Source organism: Terrapene carolina, unplaced genomic scaffold (assembly GCF_002925995.2).
Source record: "Terrapene carolina triunguis isolate 2854851 unplaced genomic scaffold, T_m_triunguis-2.0 Scaffold89, whole genome shotgun sequence".
Lineage (NCBI taxonomy): Eukaryota > Metazoa > Chordata > Testudines > Emydidae > Terrapene > Terrapene triunguis.
The window spans coordinates 9708802-9725389 of record NW_020664440.1 but is presented as its reverse complement, the minus strand read 5'-3'; the positions used below and the strand labels follow the sequence as shown (position 1 = coordinate 9725389).

The following is a 16588-nucleotide window of genomic DNA, read 5'->3' as shown; positions in this document are numbered from 1 at the left end:
AAAAAATGTATTTAATTAGCAATGTAGCAATTATAGTTAGTGTGTCATCTTACACACCTTATATTCTGAACGTTGACTCAGTGTTTGTGGCCTTAAGTATGAAAGACTAACGCTAACTCAAAACTAGAGTAGGACTACTCTAACTGGCTACTCCTTATAAGTGAGGGTGGCCAATAAATAAGATTCTGATTTTTTTAAAAAGAGATGGCACATAAGCTACATGCTTAATTCATGTATGTAAATACTAAAATAGCTTGTACACGATGTATGCAGTTGTGGTATTTGTAGATATTCTTTTTTTTTTTTTAAATCAAGCCGTAAGCGTGGAGATATGAGTACATGCAATTACATGCATTTATAATGGTAGGAAACAGTTGTCTATGCAGTCATACACATTAGAGATCTGCCTATGCTTCTGCTTTGGAACCACTGAATACCAATTACTAGCATGTACAGAATGTTAGCAACGTGTGCACTTACCTGTGCTATTTTGTAATTAACTAGTGTTTAAATGCAGATAAATTTAAAAGCAATCAACACTTAATGTATGATGTATATTCAAACATGAGTTTACTTTAGTAATCATTCTCATTGCAAAAGAGCAACATCTGCCGATTTACAAGGGGATACATATCTCAAAGTTATTTTTAACAGTTCTGCAACACTAAACATTTGCTAAAATAAACATATCAAAAGGTCATAGGTGCTTAAAGAATAGGTTTATTGACAATATTTTCACAAATAAACATTCTAAAGAAAATTTCAGAAATCTCTCAACTTAATTTTAAAATTTTGTTCTCATTGGTAAAATATTTCCAAAAAAAAAAATTCCAAAAAAAACAAAAAAGGTAAGATGTCACTATGTTACGTCATTTTTGAAAAACTTTCCTAATTCCAACATTTTGGTTCAGTCCTTTTATTTTTATGATACATATCCAACCCTTCAGCACAATGAAAGAAAACAAGCTGTTCATGTTTGATTTCCGTTCTGTCTAGGGAACACTAATCAAAAGGATTTTTTAATTTATTTATTTTTTTAACAAGCCTCTCACCTGAATACATCCTGTCTGCTTTGAACTTGATGGGCAAGCAAAGTCAGTAAGTAGTACATTACCTTACAAATATACAAACTGAGCCAAATTATTCTGGTATTATTCAAAACCTGTATTTCCCCAAACGTATATATAAAGCATACCACATAGAACAAGAAACTGTTAGCATGCGTTTTTGGAGGTCATTTTTGTACTTCAGGAATCTGAACTTCAACTAAAAAATGGGATCCCTTTATATTGTGATAAAAATGTACTCGAATGTTTTATAACATTAATATTTATTGCTTTATATGAATACTGTATTGAAAGCCCAAGCATTCAGTTTACACACAGAAATTATACAATTATATACCGTTTCACAATGGCAGTGAGCACTCATTACAATCTACAAAAATCTACTTTACAGAAATTTAAAAACTCTAAATATCAAAAAGATACAGTTGAAGAAACAGGTATAAATTTGGCAGCCAGTAATTGTGATTGGGAGGTTGCAGTTTGCATGTCTTTAAATATGGGAATTTGAAAACATTGTGAGTTTAAAGCAGTAGTTGTGCTTTGAGCTGGCTTGAAAAAAAAAAATGTAACACTGGCTGTCAAAGTAGCATGTTCAAAAATATTTAGTTCACTTCCAAAATGTTATACAAATTATGGTGATTTCTATGCACCCCTAAAACGTTTAGTCATTTAGCTCAGGTACATAACTAAGGTAATATATTAATTCTTCCAATACAGTGGTGTATCATACCAATAACATTTGCCTACATTAGAATTTTGAAAAACTCCTCTGTAATATTCACAATGCTCTGAGAAGCATTCAAAAGGCAAGTAGCTGTCCAATTTTTCTGAGATATTATTAGATTTGCAAACATTCCACCTACAAAAGTTTAAGATCAAGTTTTGATTACTCCGTCCTCCACATAAAGCACATTTTCTCATAAATAAATGAAATCCTTTCACTCAGGCACCTCAGAAGTATATAAAAGTGTTGTAGTCTGAACAGGTTTCTTGGAATGTGTTTCACCTGGTGTTTCCAACAATGCTAAGATTTCCAGTGTTCCGTATGGGCCAGATTTTATTTGGTTTATTCAGAGGCAAAAAACTGCCTTGAGAGGTGAACTCAGTCTTTTCCAATAGAAAAAGTGTACATTGTATTCATCTTTTGTAGAAACAGAAAAATATAACATTTCCCCCCTTAGAATAGTGTGTGTGTGTGTGTGTGTGTGTGTGTGTGTGTATATATGTGTGTGTGTGTAAAGTAACATTTTAAACACACAATTTAAGGTTCCATAGTATGTAGTCAAATAAAAGTCTGGAAACCAGCATGAAACCCTATAATTCACATGTTAATGTTGAAACTGTAACCAAAATATGTAATAACTGCTATAGCTGTCAGAGAAAGACAAGACAAAAAGCTTTCTTGCGTACATATAACTAAATGTGGTAATCTCCAAAAAGGTTGTCAAAATTATAATTATTACCTTCCAGTTTAAAAACTTTTATTCTAAATAAAAAAAACTATACACAAACCACTGATTTGACCAAACCAAAAAGTCAGCGGTAAGCAGGACCTGAAGGAGCTGGTATTCACAGTTCTTAACATGTACGACTCTTTCAGGGTTCGATCCATGGAGAAGTTTATTTTACAACCTGCTTCTCTTGTAAAACTAAAGGTCCACTTTATTACATAAAATTATTTATACAGTGTAAAACCAGAGCCTTATGGAAAATACTGCATCTAAGTGTATTTAAATTATTAGTCTTGCTCCATAGGTTCTTCTGCAGCTTCTGTGGCTTCATCACTGTTTTCCATAGGGGTCTCTGATGAAGTTTCAGGAGTTTCACTGGCATATGATCCTAATTCTTCAGTTTCACTGCAGTCAGCTCCCCTAATGACAGATCCACTATTTTCACTGTCTTCAGAACATAAAACCTTCTCTGCTTGAGACTGGTCAGATTCCTCCATTTGATTATTCTCCTCAGAGATCTCTTCATTCACAGTTAAGGATTCAGTGTCTTTTTCTTGATCTTTTCTTTCTGGAGAAACATCTCTTGGGGACATGAAGGACTCTGAAAGCATTTAATTCATGACTTAGTATTAACAGTACATTCTTTTTAAACAAGTCAACAAGAGTATTAAGTTAGTTTGAATACCCAAACATTTACACTAGGAAACTGATTTATTTAGAATATAAAAATGCATTCATCTAATTTTCCTCTATAGAAAAGTGCGTTGATGTAAATTTTAAACTCTGAACCACCTTAAAAATACTTAAGTTACTAACTTCCACAACACCATATTATCTACAGTATTTACAATATAAACATGTAGTCTGACACCATTAAACCTTGTGACTTTATACAGAGAAGCTTTTAAGCGATGAATGGGCTTTTCTTACTTCCCCACATTCCCATATCTTTTCCCAAGAGTAGCCAGTCTTCTTGATATGAGTTGCGAGAACAAAATTGTTTTGAACACAATGTGGACATCAAAATTCCACCCAGCAGGATATTTTACAAACTACATTGTGAACCTTGAATGTAGGGAATCAGAAAGGGAGAGGGGAAGAATCTGCAGATACAAATTCATGCCAGCCTCTTCTAGATATAATATGTATTTGTTTACTCTGCACTAGTGCCAGCTTCAGGGCCCTCTGGACAGTACTCAGCATTACAACTCACAAGGCTGTTAGGTTTTTGACTTGCTACCCTGGCACTGTTTGAGAGAGTTACAAATTGCTGTGTGATGCTCAGCTTCAAGGACAAGCATCACCTTATGTTCACTTTGCTGTAATTTAGGAATAACACTGACTGTCAAGTGTAGTCCCCACCCCAATCAGGCGTCCTCAAGAGAAGGAAGGTCCCAAAGTAGATCTAGATACAACCTAGAGGATTCCCTGTCCCTAGGGAAACATTACACATATATCGATAAATCTGAAATACCTTCTTCCTCTTCCTCTGTACAATGCTGTCTGGTACAGCTAGTATCTTTTTCTTTATCCTGAGGTGTAGAAGATGTTTCAGTCTCTTCTGCCATGACTGAAGAGACTTCACTGGAGGCAGTTTGGTTAGATGTCTCTCTTGCTTCCGCTTCTTTGTCAAATTTAAGTCTTTTTACCTCATGTCCCTCTGCTTCCACAGGGTCATCTTCAGGGTGCTTATTTTTTACAGGGCTGCCTTGAGTACCTTCTGATTCAGATGCTGGTGATTCACTGTAAGACCCAAAGAAACCATGTGTGAGTACCAAAAAACATTCCACATCTTCCCTCATTTCTTATACTGCTTATCTGAGACCAACATTATTTGCAAGGTATTCTCCAGGAGAGATCCTACACTGTAGAACTCAATCTGCTCATTATTGGCTAACGCCCAGATTTATTAAATTTTCAGGCATGAGGTAAAGACCACTCTTTTTTCCAGCATTTGGGAAGGAGCTGCATAATTGGGCTGATATATGGTGGGTCTGGATTATGGTTTATTATAATTTGAGGAAAGGGAGATCTATAAGTAACAAGCATTTATGATTTTAAATGTACTGGTTTTAGCGTACCATCCTGGCAGTAGTTAAATGTGGAAACTTAGGGATCCCCTCTTAACTCAACATTACTCATTTTTCAGTCACACTTTTTTACTAGATATCCACACAATCAGAAAAGAGCTGGACTACTATAAATGTATAAAAACCTCAGCAGATAAAGCTGAGGAACTTCTTCAACTAGACAATTCTATTGAAGAGAGTCACAGTCCAATACAAATCTTCACTTTGCATATATCAGGTCAATAAATAAAAAGTAGCAAGTACATATCTAATACAGCTGAGTATTTACCACAATACTTTTGAAATGTCTTACTGAATAACTAATCCTTACCAAAAGGGACATTTTACTTTAAAAGTATTTACAATATTGTAAATGTGAAGCATGAGAATAATGAAATATTCAATATGTATTACTCCGCCCAAACCTGTGGTTTTTTTCTTCCTTTTGCTGCAAGTTTGATTCTTTATTGTCCGTGCTGTCAGGCAAACCGTTTGTTGTCATAGGAGTTGACAAGGAAACCTTCGGTCGATTTACTGGTCTGGGAGTTCCAGGACCATTTATATTAGATCTAAAAAAAATACAATTCATTTTTTAATCCTTTTTGATTAAACAATTAAAATATACTCTAGATTCAGAAATCCTGGAAAAGGAACATGCTAGAATATTTTAATTTTCAAAGCTGAGTTATTTAGCCCAAAATCCAACATACATCCTATCATGCAAATCAGTAAAATTCACCTGTATATGAACTGGATTAAAAATGATTTTAAAGCATTAGTGGCATTCTGTAATACACTACTATGGCAGGGTGTCTGGGCCAGGTGCTTCCAAAACCATAAGATTTCTTCATCCTATCACACCCCCACCCAAGCACATGTTGCCTCTTGAAATTGCTCAACTTACCTCTCTGAATAACCTGGTGAGTTTCCTGGAAACATAACACCATTCATCCTGTTTAAACTATTGGAATTATTTTTCCTACAAGAAATCAAAAATATTATACTTAGCAATTTAAAGGTTCCTTAGTTCACAGAAGGAGATTTAAAAAAAAAAAATCTTCTTGGTTAAAAGTAATTAGAGATTACTAGATTTGAATAATATATTCCTATACACTGGGTTTATTTTTACAACCAAATTGACTTCAATATCCATTAAGTGATTAAGTGCACTGTCATTTGCCTTTGCTCCTTATACCCCGAATATCTTCCTTGACATCCTCTAATTTCCTTTAAATAATAAAATAAAAGGCATAATTTATCTTCAATGTGACTATACCCATATTTAAAGTGAAGCGCATGCATAAGTGTTTGCTGGATTGGGGCTTTAGATTTTAAACTCTGCGGGCAGGAACCGTGTCTACTGGCTATGTAAAATGTCATGCGTGACTATGGGATAGATGCAAAGGATAAAACCATCACCACATTAAGCCTTCATTAAAGGTCAGTTTCCCCATTACACCACACCCTTTGGAGGACAATACTCTCCACACAGAATAGATTCTGATCCAGCAAGAATGCCTTCAGATCCTACGCTCTCTGATCCCACTCAACATCCTTCAGGTTCTGACATGTGATGAGTGGGGTTTTCACATGCCTGTGTGACATGTGCCATCCTTAACTGTTATGACAGGGCACAGTACTGTCATTTTTATACTTAGTCCTGCCTCACTGCAGGGGACTGGACTACATGACCTAGTTCTACATTTCTATGATTCTACAGCCTCATCTTAAGATAATAGCATTGCAAGAGCTTGTTTCTGTGCTTTACCTACATTCTTCAAATTAGTATGGTGACGGGGGGGCTTCTCGTAGTTGGGAAAGTAGCTTTTGCAGGCCCAGGAAGACAGACTGAGGTAGAAGATAATTTGGCGCTTCCTCTTCTAGACAACTCAACTGGCCTTACAGCCACTTTTCTGAAGTCTGTTTTTCCTCTTTCATACAACTGTAGATTTTTTTTAATTACTCCCTTTCACTGCCCCGTCATTGTCTCCAGATCCTGTACTTTGCTTTGCAATCTTTCAGGCACTCACACTTAATCTAGTTTTATCTAAATAGATGGAACAGCACAAGATGTCATAGGAGCACTAAACTGCCTACTGTAGGACAACCCTGCTAGTAGTGGGATGGGTGATATGGGAATCCTCTCTTGAAACGAGTTGTGGAAGGCAGGAATCTATATTCCCTTGGGTTCAGTTCCAATGAGATTCTAATCTCTGAACCTTTCACTTTTGCGTCAATGTTTGTTTTTTAAAAGACCCAAACTAACCCCATCTTTGTGCCCCCACTAAGCATCACTTTGTATGCCAAGTTGCTGTTCAGAGCGTATTTTTGCAGAAGGAATTAATTTCTGAAGAGGAAAAGAGTTTATTACAAAGACTGACAAAACATTAGTATAAGCGTGGGGCTGATGCAATTCTAATCCAGGCATTGTTTAATGCACTCATGTATGGTTTTGAATTAATAATAAACCGTGCTGTAAATTTTGGCTCAGAAGCTTGTTTTTCATCCCAAAGTTACCACACAGGTAGACCAGCAAGCAGTATATGTCTGCAGGACATCACCTCTTTTGCCACACAACGTTTGTGAGATTTTGAAGGGCATTTGTTTAACCCATTGACATGGAAGTTGAATTTTTGAAGTGCATGTCTTATTGTTGGCAAGAGGATACACCATTATTGCCAGCAACAAGGAGAACACAAACAAAAAACCACCCCTCCTAATATAATCCCAAATCTTTAAGTAGTTGAAAGTAAATTTATGCTTACTCTGAAGATGGGTATACACAGCTGACAACCATGACATTCTGTAATATAAAAAAATGTAGTGAGAGTTTAGAAGCAGAAAAATGAAACATTTCTGATCCTGACAGAACTTGTAAACTTGAAGATTAACACATGACAGCTGGATTTAAAAAATTCTAGCTGATAAAAGTAATATTCTCTACAGAACTTTAAGTTAGCTTATTCTGAAGTCAAATACAACCTTGGAAGTAATTTTTATCTCCTAAAATCCTCAGTGATAAAGGTGCTTTGCTACTGTGAAGACTACAAACCAAACAAGACTTCCACCACACTGCAATTTTCAATATGCTGCAGTAGAGGTCAACGCAATTTAAGCCACATTTTGGTGAGGTTTGTAACTTAAGATGTTTTGATTACATTAAACTGATACTTCACATGGAACTGTGAAAATCCCAAGCTGCTGCCAGTGCTCTTCAACAGCGGTAGGTGTAGCAAAGCTATAATAGTTTTTACCCTATGTCATGTAATCACCAGCTGTTGGTTTATACTAGTACTCCCATCAGTCCTAGCCCAGGCAGGGCTTCACTAGTGCTACAGCAACAGTGAGAATTTCAGAAAAAACCTTAGTGTGAAAAAGGTATAAGACCTTTTATTTTATTTCAGAAAAATGGCTGATTATTGTTTGAAAGATAGCTCATGCATATACAAGATGACTATGCCAATGCAGTTTTTAGTGTGCATTATAAGAATCATACAACAGGGATTTCTGAATTAGCAATTAAAGATAACATGCAATGTTATATACTCCAGTATGCGTGTTGGTTGGTTGCTACTAATTACAGCACAAAACATGGTCCAACAACATGAACCTTTTTCGACACAACATCAACACAGATAGAAAACTAATCAGTGCTTTCTGCTAACAAAGATGTCAAACTACCAGAGGATTCAAGGTATGTGTCAGACTGCTCGATCCCCCATGATAAAAATCAGACTGTAAAATACACACTTTAAAAAAATATATATATCTATATCAAGGCCAAGATTTTCAAATTTGAGTGCCTAAGTCTGTAACTCTTACAATTTCAAGTACCTTCTGAACGTGAACACAGTAGCACTGTCTTAGCCTGAAACAACTCTTAAGGGTGCTCTATTCATTTCAATGGGGTTTTAGTTTTAGATATCAGTGATCAAGAGCCACATTTTCTAATATCGTATTACTGCAGTTGTACACACAATTCTGGTAATTGCATGCACAAAGGGCAGAAAGAGTGGTGCAGCTAAAGAAATGCATATTTTTTCCTCTCACTGCTGAACACTTTACTAGATAAAAATTTGGTTACTAGATGAGGGCTATAATCTACCCTGAAACCAGCCACAAGCATCAGTGGCAGATCCACTATAGATCAGCAGCACTATGGGGCCCTAATTTGCAATCAATGACTTACACATGCCCTAAATGTAACTGGGCCCTCCCAGGAGAACAACAATTTGACATCAATTCTGGAAGTAGTACTGCATGCTTTTGGAAAACTCTATATAAATACTACAAAACAAGTTCTGTATGCACTTCATGAGGGTTTTACTGTGCTAAAAAAAGTAAAGAGATCTGAAAAACAAAAGCTAAAGGAGAGATTTTTGAGTTTGGTTCAAACCCACAAAGCGAGGAAGGAAGAACTGCCCAGACCTGGTAACTTACATGGCCGCACCCATTGCATATGGCTCAGTTATTTAGTGGTGGGGGCTCAGAACAGTGAGCGATATTAAATCCTATATATTGCAATATTGGAGCACTACAAACTGATTAACAGAGACAGCCTTAATCCTGGAATTTATTTGCTTTTGGGTCAAAAACATTTTAGAATAGCTTTTTGCAGTTATCTTTTTAAAAAAATAACCAAATTGGAGTTGCTATTATAGCCATAATGAAGCCAATAAAACGTTGGGTGTCATTTAAATATGATATAGTGGGTAGTTACAATTTAGTTCCAATGCCTCTGAAAGGAAGACATACCTTTTCCACTCCTCTAAGAAACTTGTCTGTTCCTGTATAGTTCCTCCTTGGATCGGTCAGCAACTCACAAAGTCGCTGAATAGTAAAGGGGATACTGCAATGAAATACATATAGAACAATGTAAATGGTACTTAATGGGTAAAAGGCTGCTAGGAAGCAACGGCATTATTGCTCTCCCCACAGGCTGAAAAGGTTTAAACAGAGGAAGTAGAATTTGACTGCAAGAGCTTATAGTAAATGGATAGATGGTTTCCTCTGCACTTGGAGGTAGGGGTATAAATCCCAGATCATGTCGACATAATCTCATTAGTTCTCATTGAGCTAGCATGCTAAAAATGGTAGTGCAGCCATAGTAGCATGGGCAGCCGTGGCATGGGGTAGCTGCCCCGAGTATGCACACGCTGTGGATACGTACTTGGGGTAGGTAGCCCATGTCACTGCTTGCCGCTTCCTATGCTACTGCATCTACACTACCATTTTTAGCAAGTAGCTCAATTAGTAGTGCAATTATGTCTATGCAAGCTGGGAATCACACTCTTAGCTCCAACTGCAGACATAGCTTTAATCTCTGATTTACATTTCTCATTTTGCATAAACACTTAGGAAACACAGCACACGCTTTTGGGCAATACATCCTCCACCAAAAACTAACTAAAACCCAAAAGACATCATTCCAAAAAAATCACAATTCACTAAGCACACTGTATTCAATAATTAAGTTACATGTAGATTTCAATTCAAGAAATCAAAATCAGTCACAGTTTAAGATTACTTTTATTGGGTAAATTATGAGGGTAACAAAATATGTGAAACAGCAACAGTAAAAAATGCTTTAACATAATTAAAGATTCACACTTCTACACCTGGCAAAAATAAGTGATTCTCAAGACCTATTTTGATTTTACAGTTTATAGGAAATGCATTAAATTTTGTAAATAGTACAGCCAGTTAATAATAGTTCAGAAAAATATGGTATCTACATGTTCAGCTCTGCTGATATATACAAATAAAACAAAACAAGTATGATTAGTTTTTCTGCTGCATTGAAATAGGACAGGGCTATATACCCATATAATATTTTGTTCATACAATCTGTCCTCTGTCTAGCAATTTAGTAATTGATTTCACACAAACACTAGCAAGATCAACTGAAAATTTTCATTTTAGCAACGCATAACATGATCAAATATTTAAGTTTAGCTGATCTTACATGCACTTCCCGTAGCAATATTTATTAATATACATTTACAGTAAATCTATTTTGTAACAAAATAATCAGCATCTATCAAAACTTTGTGATTTATGGTACAGGAATGCAATACTGCTTTTTAAGCATTCTAACTGAATTTGTCTGAGCTTGAAGTCATTACACTTGGAACACAAAGTGCTTAGTACAATGTGAAGAATAAGACATATATATTAGATATGTAGGAAATTTTAAAAAAATTACACCAAAACAGTTTATACGCAACACGATTCCATTCCTGCAGAGAATGGTTACAACTGTGTTACTCAGAAATTAGACTACTAATTGTTATAAAAAAATATAAACGAATCGAGTTTGCAATGGGTAAGTCACTCAACAAGCTAGAAGAGCATATTTTATGCCTACTTCATTAAATAAAAAACGGATCTTGTTCAAACATACACTGAACTGATTTTTCACCAAGAATATGCCATCTTAGTCAGGAGGAACCATTTTCAACCAGTGAGTGGTTACTGGCATTAATTCTATTGGAAAGCCCTTAAGTGCCAATGTTTTTCCTATAAACAAACAGAAATTGTACCAGACTAAATATCACGCATTTTAATGTGTTTTGCAGATTCTACCATGTGTTATGGTACAGTGGAAGGTATATAAACCATAATCTGAAACAACTAAGAGGTATGCTGTAAACAGAATCTAGGAGAAATCTTATGTTTGGCATGTTGTCAACATCTCTACCTCCAAATACCTCAGAGATGATGCATATCAACTGTACTGTGGATTAATCAATGTTTATCATCATACACCTAAATGTTTATCATCATACACGATGACAGAATCTCATCTTTATTTCACTCCTGAAGAACAAAAAGACAGTCAGTCTGACAGGCTAATCTTTGTGGGTCAGTACATAGCTCCTTCAAATGGCAGAGAATTAAATGCATGTGAGGCTTGCGACAGGAGCGATAAAGCAAGAGGACAAGAATATGCCCAAAACAGACCTTCACTGTAAATTTCTTTTGTATCAAAAAAGTAAGTTGAAAGGTAGGAATTTAGTGAATGTTATGGCAGGCATATTTTACTTCTCCACCAGGTGTTTGACCCCTCATCTGCCTACCACTGACCAAAATGATATTTTGACTGTTTTTTCTAACTTGGTTCCCTACAAAGTTTGACTAAAATGAGCTCGTGTATTCCTTTCAGTTCAATTTACTCAATGAGAATGTTCTTGAGACTGTGAGGGTTCACTTCCTGTTAATACCGCTCAGAACATCTTTGCTATGGATTAAGTTATACCTCGTGTTTCATCAAGTTTTGGCCAAGGTGTTTAATGACTTTACTCAGAGATGCCAAACCAGAAAACCTCTGCTATGCACAGATTCTTCAATTTGCTCCCCTTGTTGGTAGTTTAACTCACTCTCTCCCCCAATCTTGGTAAGTGTTCAGGAAGATTTAATTGATTTGTGAACTCACCCATATATGTGCTGCATATCTAAACCTGTGGATAGCTGCATAAAGATATAACTGCTGTTTATTTGTTGGGCACTTTTGGGGTGCTGACAGGAGGGACAGGACAGTAGTATACTACCAAATGCTGTAACAGCTAATCTTTAAACAGTAAATTTAAATTACTTGTCTGCTTAAACATCCATTTACACAGACCTATAGTTTAAGTAGTAGCATATAAAAAAAAAAAAGTGAAAGTGTGTCGAATCTTGTTAATTTATTTTAATAGGTATTGGATGTTTGGAATACAATTTGAAAGACTAACATACATGAATTAGTTTATAAAACTCAGGGGGATTCAGCTTACTTAGGTGATATCAAACCCCATAAAATGTAAGATTTGCAGCTTCAAAGTAAATTGTAGGTTCTAATTTTTTATTTTAACCTATACTATAATCTGTGTTCTGGCCAACAGCAACACGGTTTCCTTTAAAGCGTCTATAAAATAGTGAACTTTGTTTAATGCATAGTAGATGGCATCAAGCACCAAAGTATGTGCTTTACAATAAACTGACATTGAGTTACTGTTTTTTGTTGACTTTTTTTAAATTAGCCGACTTCCAGAGGCAACGACATCTCAGCTACAGTGAACTACGTAAAAGTCATATACAAGTACATATTATAGAAATTAAAGGTGTGGCTTTAAACCAATTTAATTAAAATAAGTGCAACTTTGTGCATGGACATTCAAATGAATTTAAGAGTGAGCGTACTGAGGAAGTTGCACCTACAGTACTAAATAGGTTTCTAAACTCTTAGTTAGATCCATGCACAAACTGCATGATAAGGCCAAAGATTGCTTCAAGTGAGCAAAGGGATTAGGAATTCCATAATCAAGTGAAAATGATCGGAACTGCACTTCCCAGTGCCATTGGTTAGAGTGCTGTAAAGAGAGCCTGATCATGACAGCCATGTTGTAGTGTGTTAAGCAAAAAGGACTGAAGACAAGATGTGGAGAAACGCCTTTAGTTGGTCACATGACTAAAGGTGAGCAAAGACAAAGTTTGTATATTCTAACATATTTCTCTAAGGTACCCAAGCAAAAAGTCCTCCTAACCCAATAATCACAACTGAGGACCAGTACCCATCCAAAAGTAATCAAAGATTAAGGAAGCTTACCTCTGTTTAAAAAAAACAAAACAAAAAAACCACCACACACACACACAGCATACTTCCACCAGAGCGTTGGAAGTGGTGCTGAAAAGCCAGAAACTAACTCAGACTAGCAAGAGTGCAAGGAATACATCTGAAAATTAGCCCTATTTGTACTACTGAAGAGTTTACTTCTTGTTGTAAAGAATTTTCCATGAGCCATACACCTCCAGTGGTTAGTTTTGGAAGTATTCACAATTTACTAGAAAAGGGGAAAGGGACATGGGAAACTTCTTAAGTTTCTTAAATGTGACAGGAGAATCTGGCCCTACCCCCATTCAATGTCAGATGGATACAAACTGATATTTTGGGTTTAAACAAGCACTGCCATGTCACTATGCAGCCACCTGAAAGAAAAAGCATAACTTATTCTATCTGTCCAAGTCATTTCAGCCAAAGTCACTGATTACCCAGAGAAGGCAATCATCTCTTAGTAACTGCTTTTGTATGAGGTCTTCCTTTACAGATGAAGAGGAAAGATTAAATGTGCCCTTTTTCCTCCTATCTTATGCATCCTAGAAGCAAGGCCAGGAAAACCTGTTAGGTCAGGGTCACAGTAAGCATCCACATTTTCGGTTAGGCTACCCTGCAATGATCTGAATAAGAAGATACATGAACTAAAATGGTAAAAGGCCTGGAAATAACTGCTCTGGGGCAACTGGTGCTCTCTGGAGTCAAGATTTTCAAAGGAGTTCATTAAGTGACAGCAATGGTATAGATAAAATAGAGGCTCCATTATCTCAATGAGGGAGGAAAAAACCCTACGTTCTTAAAAGAGAAGTGGTGTCTGCAGGAAAGCCTGACAGAGGCAAGAACATACTGGTGGTGTAGTGGTGCTGTGATATGAAATCTTCATCTGATTGGTTGCTGCTGCCTGGTTGTCAGGAGCAGGAAAGGATAGCTCAACAATAGAGACTGATGAACCTGAGGACACAGAATTGAGTTTTATTTACGTTCTAGTGTCTAACGCCACATTACCAAAAATTCACATGTATTTTATGCAACAACTCTAGTAACTTACGTGTTATATTTTTACTTTGCCAACAGAAACTTATAGTACATTGCTAAGGTCTTCATTATCATGGGCTTTATGGAGCAGGATACATATACCATATTTTTAAGCCTTTGAACTGTATGTATTGCTGTTGTAATACAGGCCTGAGTGTAGAACTGGTCTTGAATTTGTTAAACTGAATCAGTTTAATTAACTGATAGTGATGAGTCAATCAGGTATCAGATTGTACAAACTGCAGCCTGTCTGTGTTATATGTTGCTTTAGATACACATCATAGGACTGTGATTACTTAAGAAGTTTCAGAATCATAGCCTCATTATAACAAAGTTATATATGAGTTGCTACATGGATTATTTCATTCCTGGTTGTGAAAAGTTTTGAATTTTAGCATTTGTTTAAAGGCAATTATTATACGGCCACTGGTTTTTCCAACTGGTGACACTAGCTGGTTTCCACTTTTAAAGAACACATGAGGAAAGTGTTTGGAGTTCTTCCTTAGTGTTATAGTAACACTTTTTAAAAGTTTGCTTTGTCGTCACAGTATTTTAATAGTGTAAAAGGCTCAGACACCTAGAAGTTTTGTCGTGTGTGCCTTGGAACTATATGATGTGGTGGTTGCCTAGCTATTCATTTCCTCTGAGTGGTTTACGAGTTTAGGTAAGCTATGCAACATAAGCAAAAAACAGCTTTGAAATAATAGAACAAAAAGCCAAGACATTAGGACAAGTTTTTACTTCCTTAAAGTAGGCTACCATTAATACTAGCCAGCAGAATGTAAGAAATCATGTTACCATTTGTAGGTTTCATGGAGAAATTCTTGGCATCACACTTAAGTCAGATATTTGAATGTGAAAGTACCTGAAACTTTCAACATGCAAAAACATTTATTTCGATAGAGTCAATTCTGAAGCACAATCCATGTTTTATGTTTTAAATAATGTCAGTCTTAGGGAACTGTGATAAGAACCATTGATCTAAGTCCAGCATATGAATCTCAAGAGGCGTCATCACAGTCCTTTAAAGTTAGCATTCTCAGGGGTAACATGGAGGAAGGCTCCAACATGTCCATTTGCTGATAAGCTGAAAATACATCAGATAAGTGGTTGGTGCAAATGAACAGAACACTAATTAACTGGATAATAAATTTGTGACTGAGTTTAAGCTCAAGAAAGTGCTATCAAGCCATTCCAAAGAAATAGCAAATAAGAGAGTAGACGCCCATGAAAAACAAGAGCTTTATTTAAATGAAACAAAAGTGAACTTCAGAAAAGTCCTTTTACAAAAGCAATAAGCAGCAAGAAAGAATACACTTTGTAGTCTAGAGAAAAACAAGTAATCTTTCAAATGCTAAAAGTATACTTTAAACTACAGATTCAGATTTGTAGGTGAAAAACACAACCATGTGTTTACTGGTTGTTAACAAGTCATAGTAGATACACTGTCTCTTTGTTGTACTGTTTGTCACAGAATTCATTGTTCTCAATGAGCTGCCAAACTGCCACATGCAAGTTAAGGGACAAACACCGAATGGTTACAGTTCATAAAAACCTAAGCACCTAAAAATGGGTTAAAATAAATCTGACTTTTAGTACTTATTTCTATCAACATGCCTCTATGTATACTTTTTGAATTATATGAACAATGTCCATTAAAGAAAAAGTTAATCACAGATTTTAAAAGAACTGAAGACACTAACAAATGTCACAAGATATTAGAGTAATCATTAAAAGACAGATTTCGGACTTTGGGTTTTTAAAAGATCACAATAAAATATGTTTAAATTGATAGGTACCGATTTATTTGTAGCTGAAGTTGTTTATGGCAAGTGTTGAGCAGAATAAATATGTGGAAGTAAATCACAGTAAGACTGGAAGGGACCTCAAGAGGTCATCTATGAAGGATGATACATTGCCTAGTCTTGAGAAAAAAAAATGTTCAAAAACAAATGAGATTTGGTTAAAAATTACATACCCATTAAATCCGGTGACGATTTTCAGAATTCGTTCCTTCATCTCCTCAAAGGGAATATATTCCACATTGGGATTAGGGGGGCCTCTTGGTTCAGGTGCAGAGGTTCTGAAGTCATCCATCACTTTCTCCAGTTTGAAAATAAAATAGCCTTTAAACTGAGACCACTGAATCCTAAATTCAAGGGGGAAAAAAAAAACCACAAGTGACTTAAGACACATGAAAAATATCCATATTATAATTGTTTAGAGCATAGCAAAAATCTTAGAAGAGCATGAATTTTTATAACCAGGTAGTTCAAAGATTTAATATTTTTAAGCAACAAATAGTTTACTGTAGCCAACGGTGAGAGACATTTTAGAAGACTATTCCAAGGATAGTAGCCAGGACAAAATTAA

At 35.8% G+C, this 16588-nt stretch overlaps 1 protein-coding gene and 1 non-coding gene across 3 annotated transcripts in view; one reads left to right on the top strand and one right to left on the bottom strand.

Annotated features, from left to right (window-relative positions):
* Window positions 1–664: 664 nt before the first annotated feature.
* Window positions 665–16588, bottom strand: part of PPP4R2 (protein phosphatase 4 regulatory subunit 2) — a 40819-nt gene continuing 24895 nt past the window's right edge. For both annotated transcript variants that reach the window (XM_024198374.2, XM_024198373.2), the window contains 7 exons: window positions 16194–16364; window positions 9343–9436; window positions 7353–7390; window positions 5492–5566; window positions 5013–5156; window positions 3993–4261; window positions 665–3119 (listed from right to left, as the gene is read on the bottom strand). In XM_024198374.2, the coding sequence (XP_024054142.1) occupies window positions 2806–3119; window positions 3993–4261; window positions 5013–5156; window positions 5492–5566; window positions 7353–7390; window positions 9343–9436; window positions 16194–16364 (1105 nt within the window). In that variant the 3' untranslated portion in view covers window positions 665–2805. The remainder of the gene's footprint in view (window positions 3120–3992; window positions 4262–5012; window positions 5157–5491; window positions 5567–7352; window positions 7391–9342; window positions 9437–16193; window positions 16365–16588) is intronic.
* Window positions 6139–6232, top strand: LOC112105538. The gene has a single exon (XR_002908025.1). It is a non-coding gene; the product is annotated as a small nucleolar RNA U13 (small nucleolar RNA).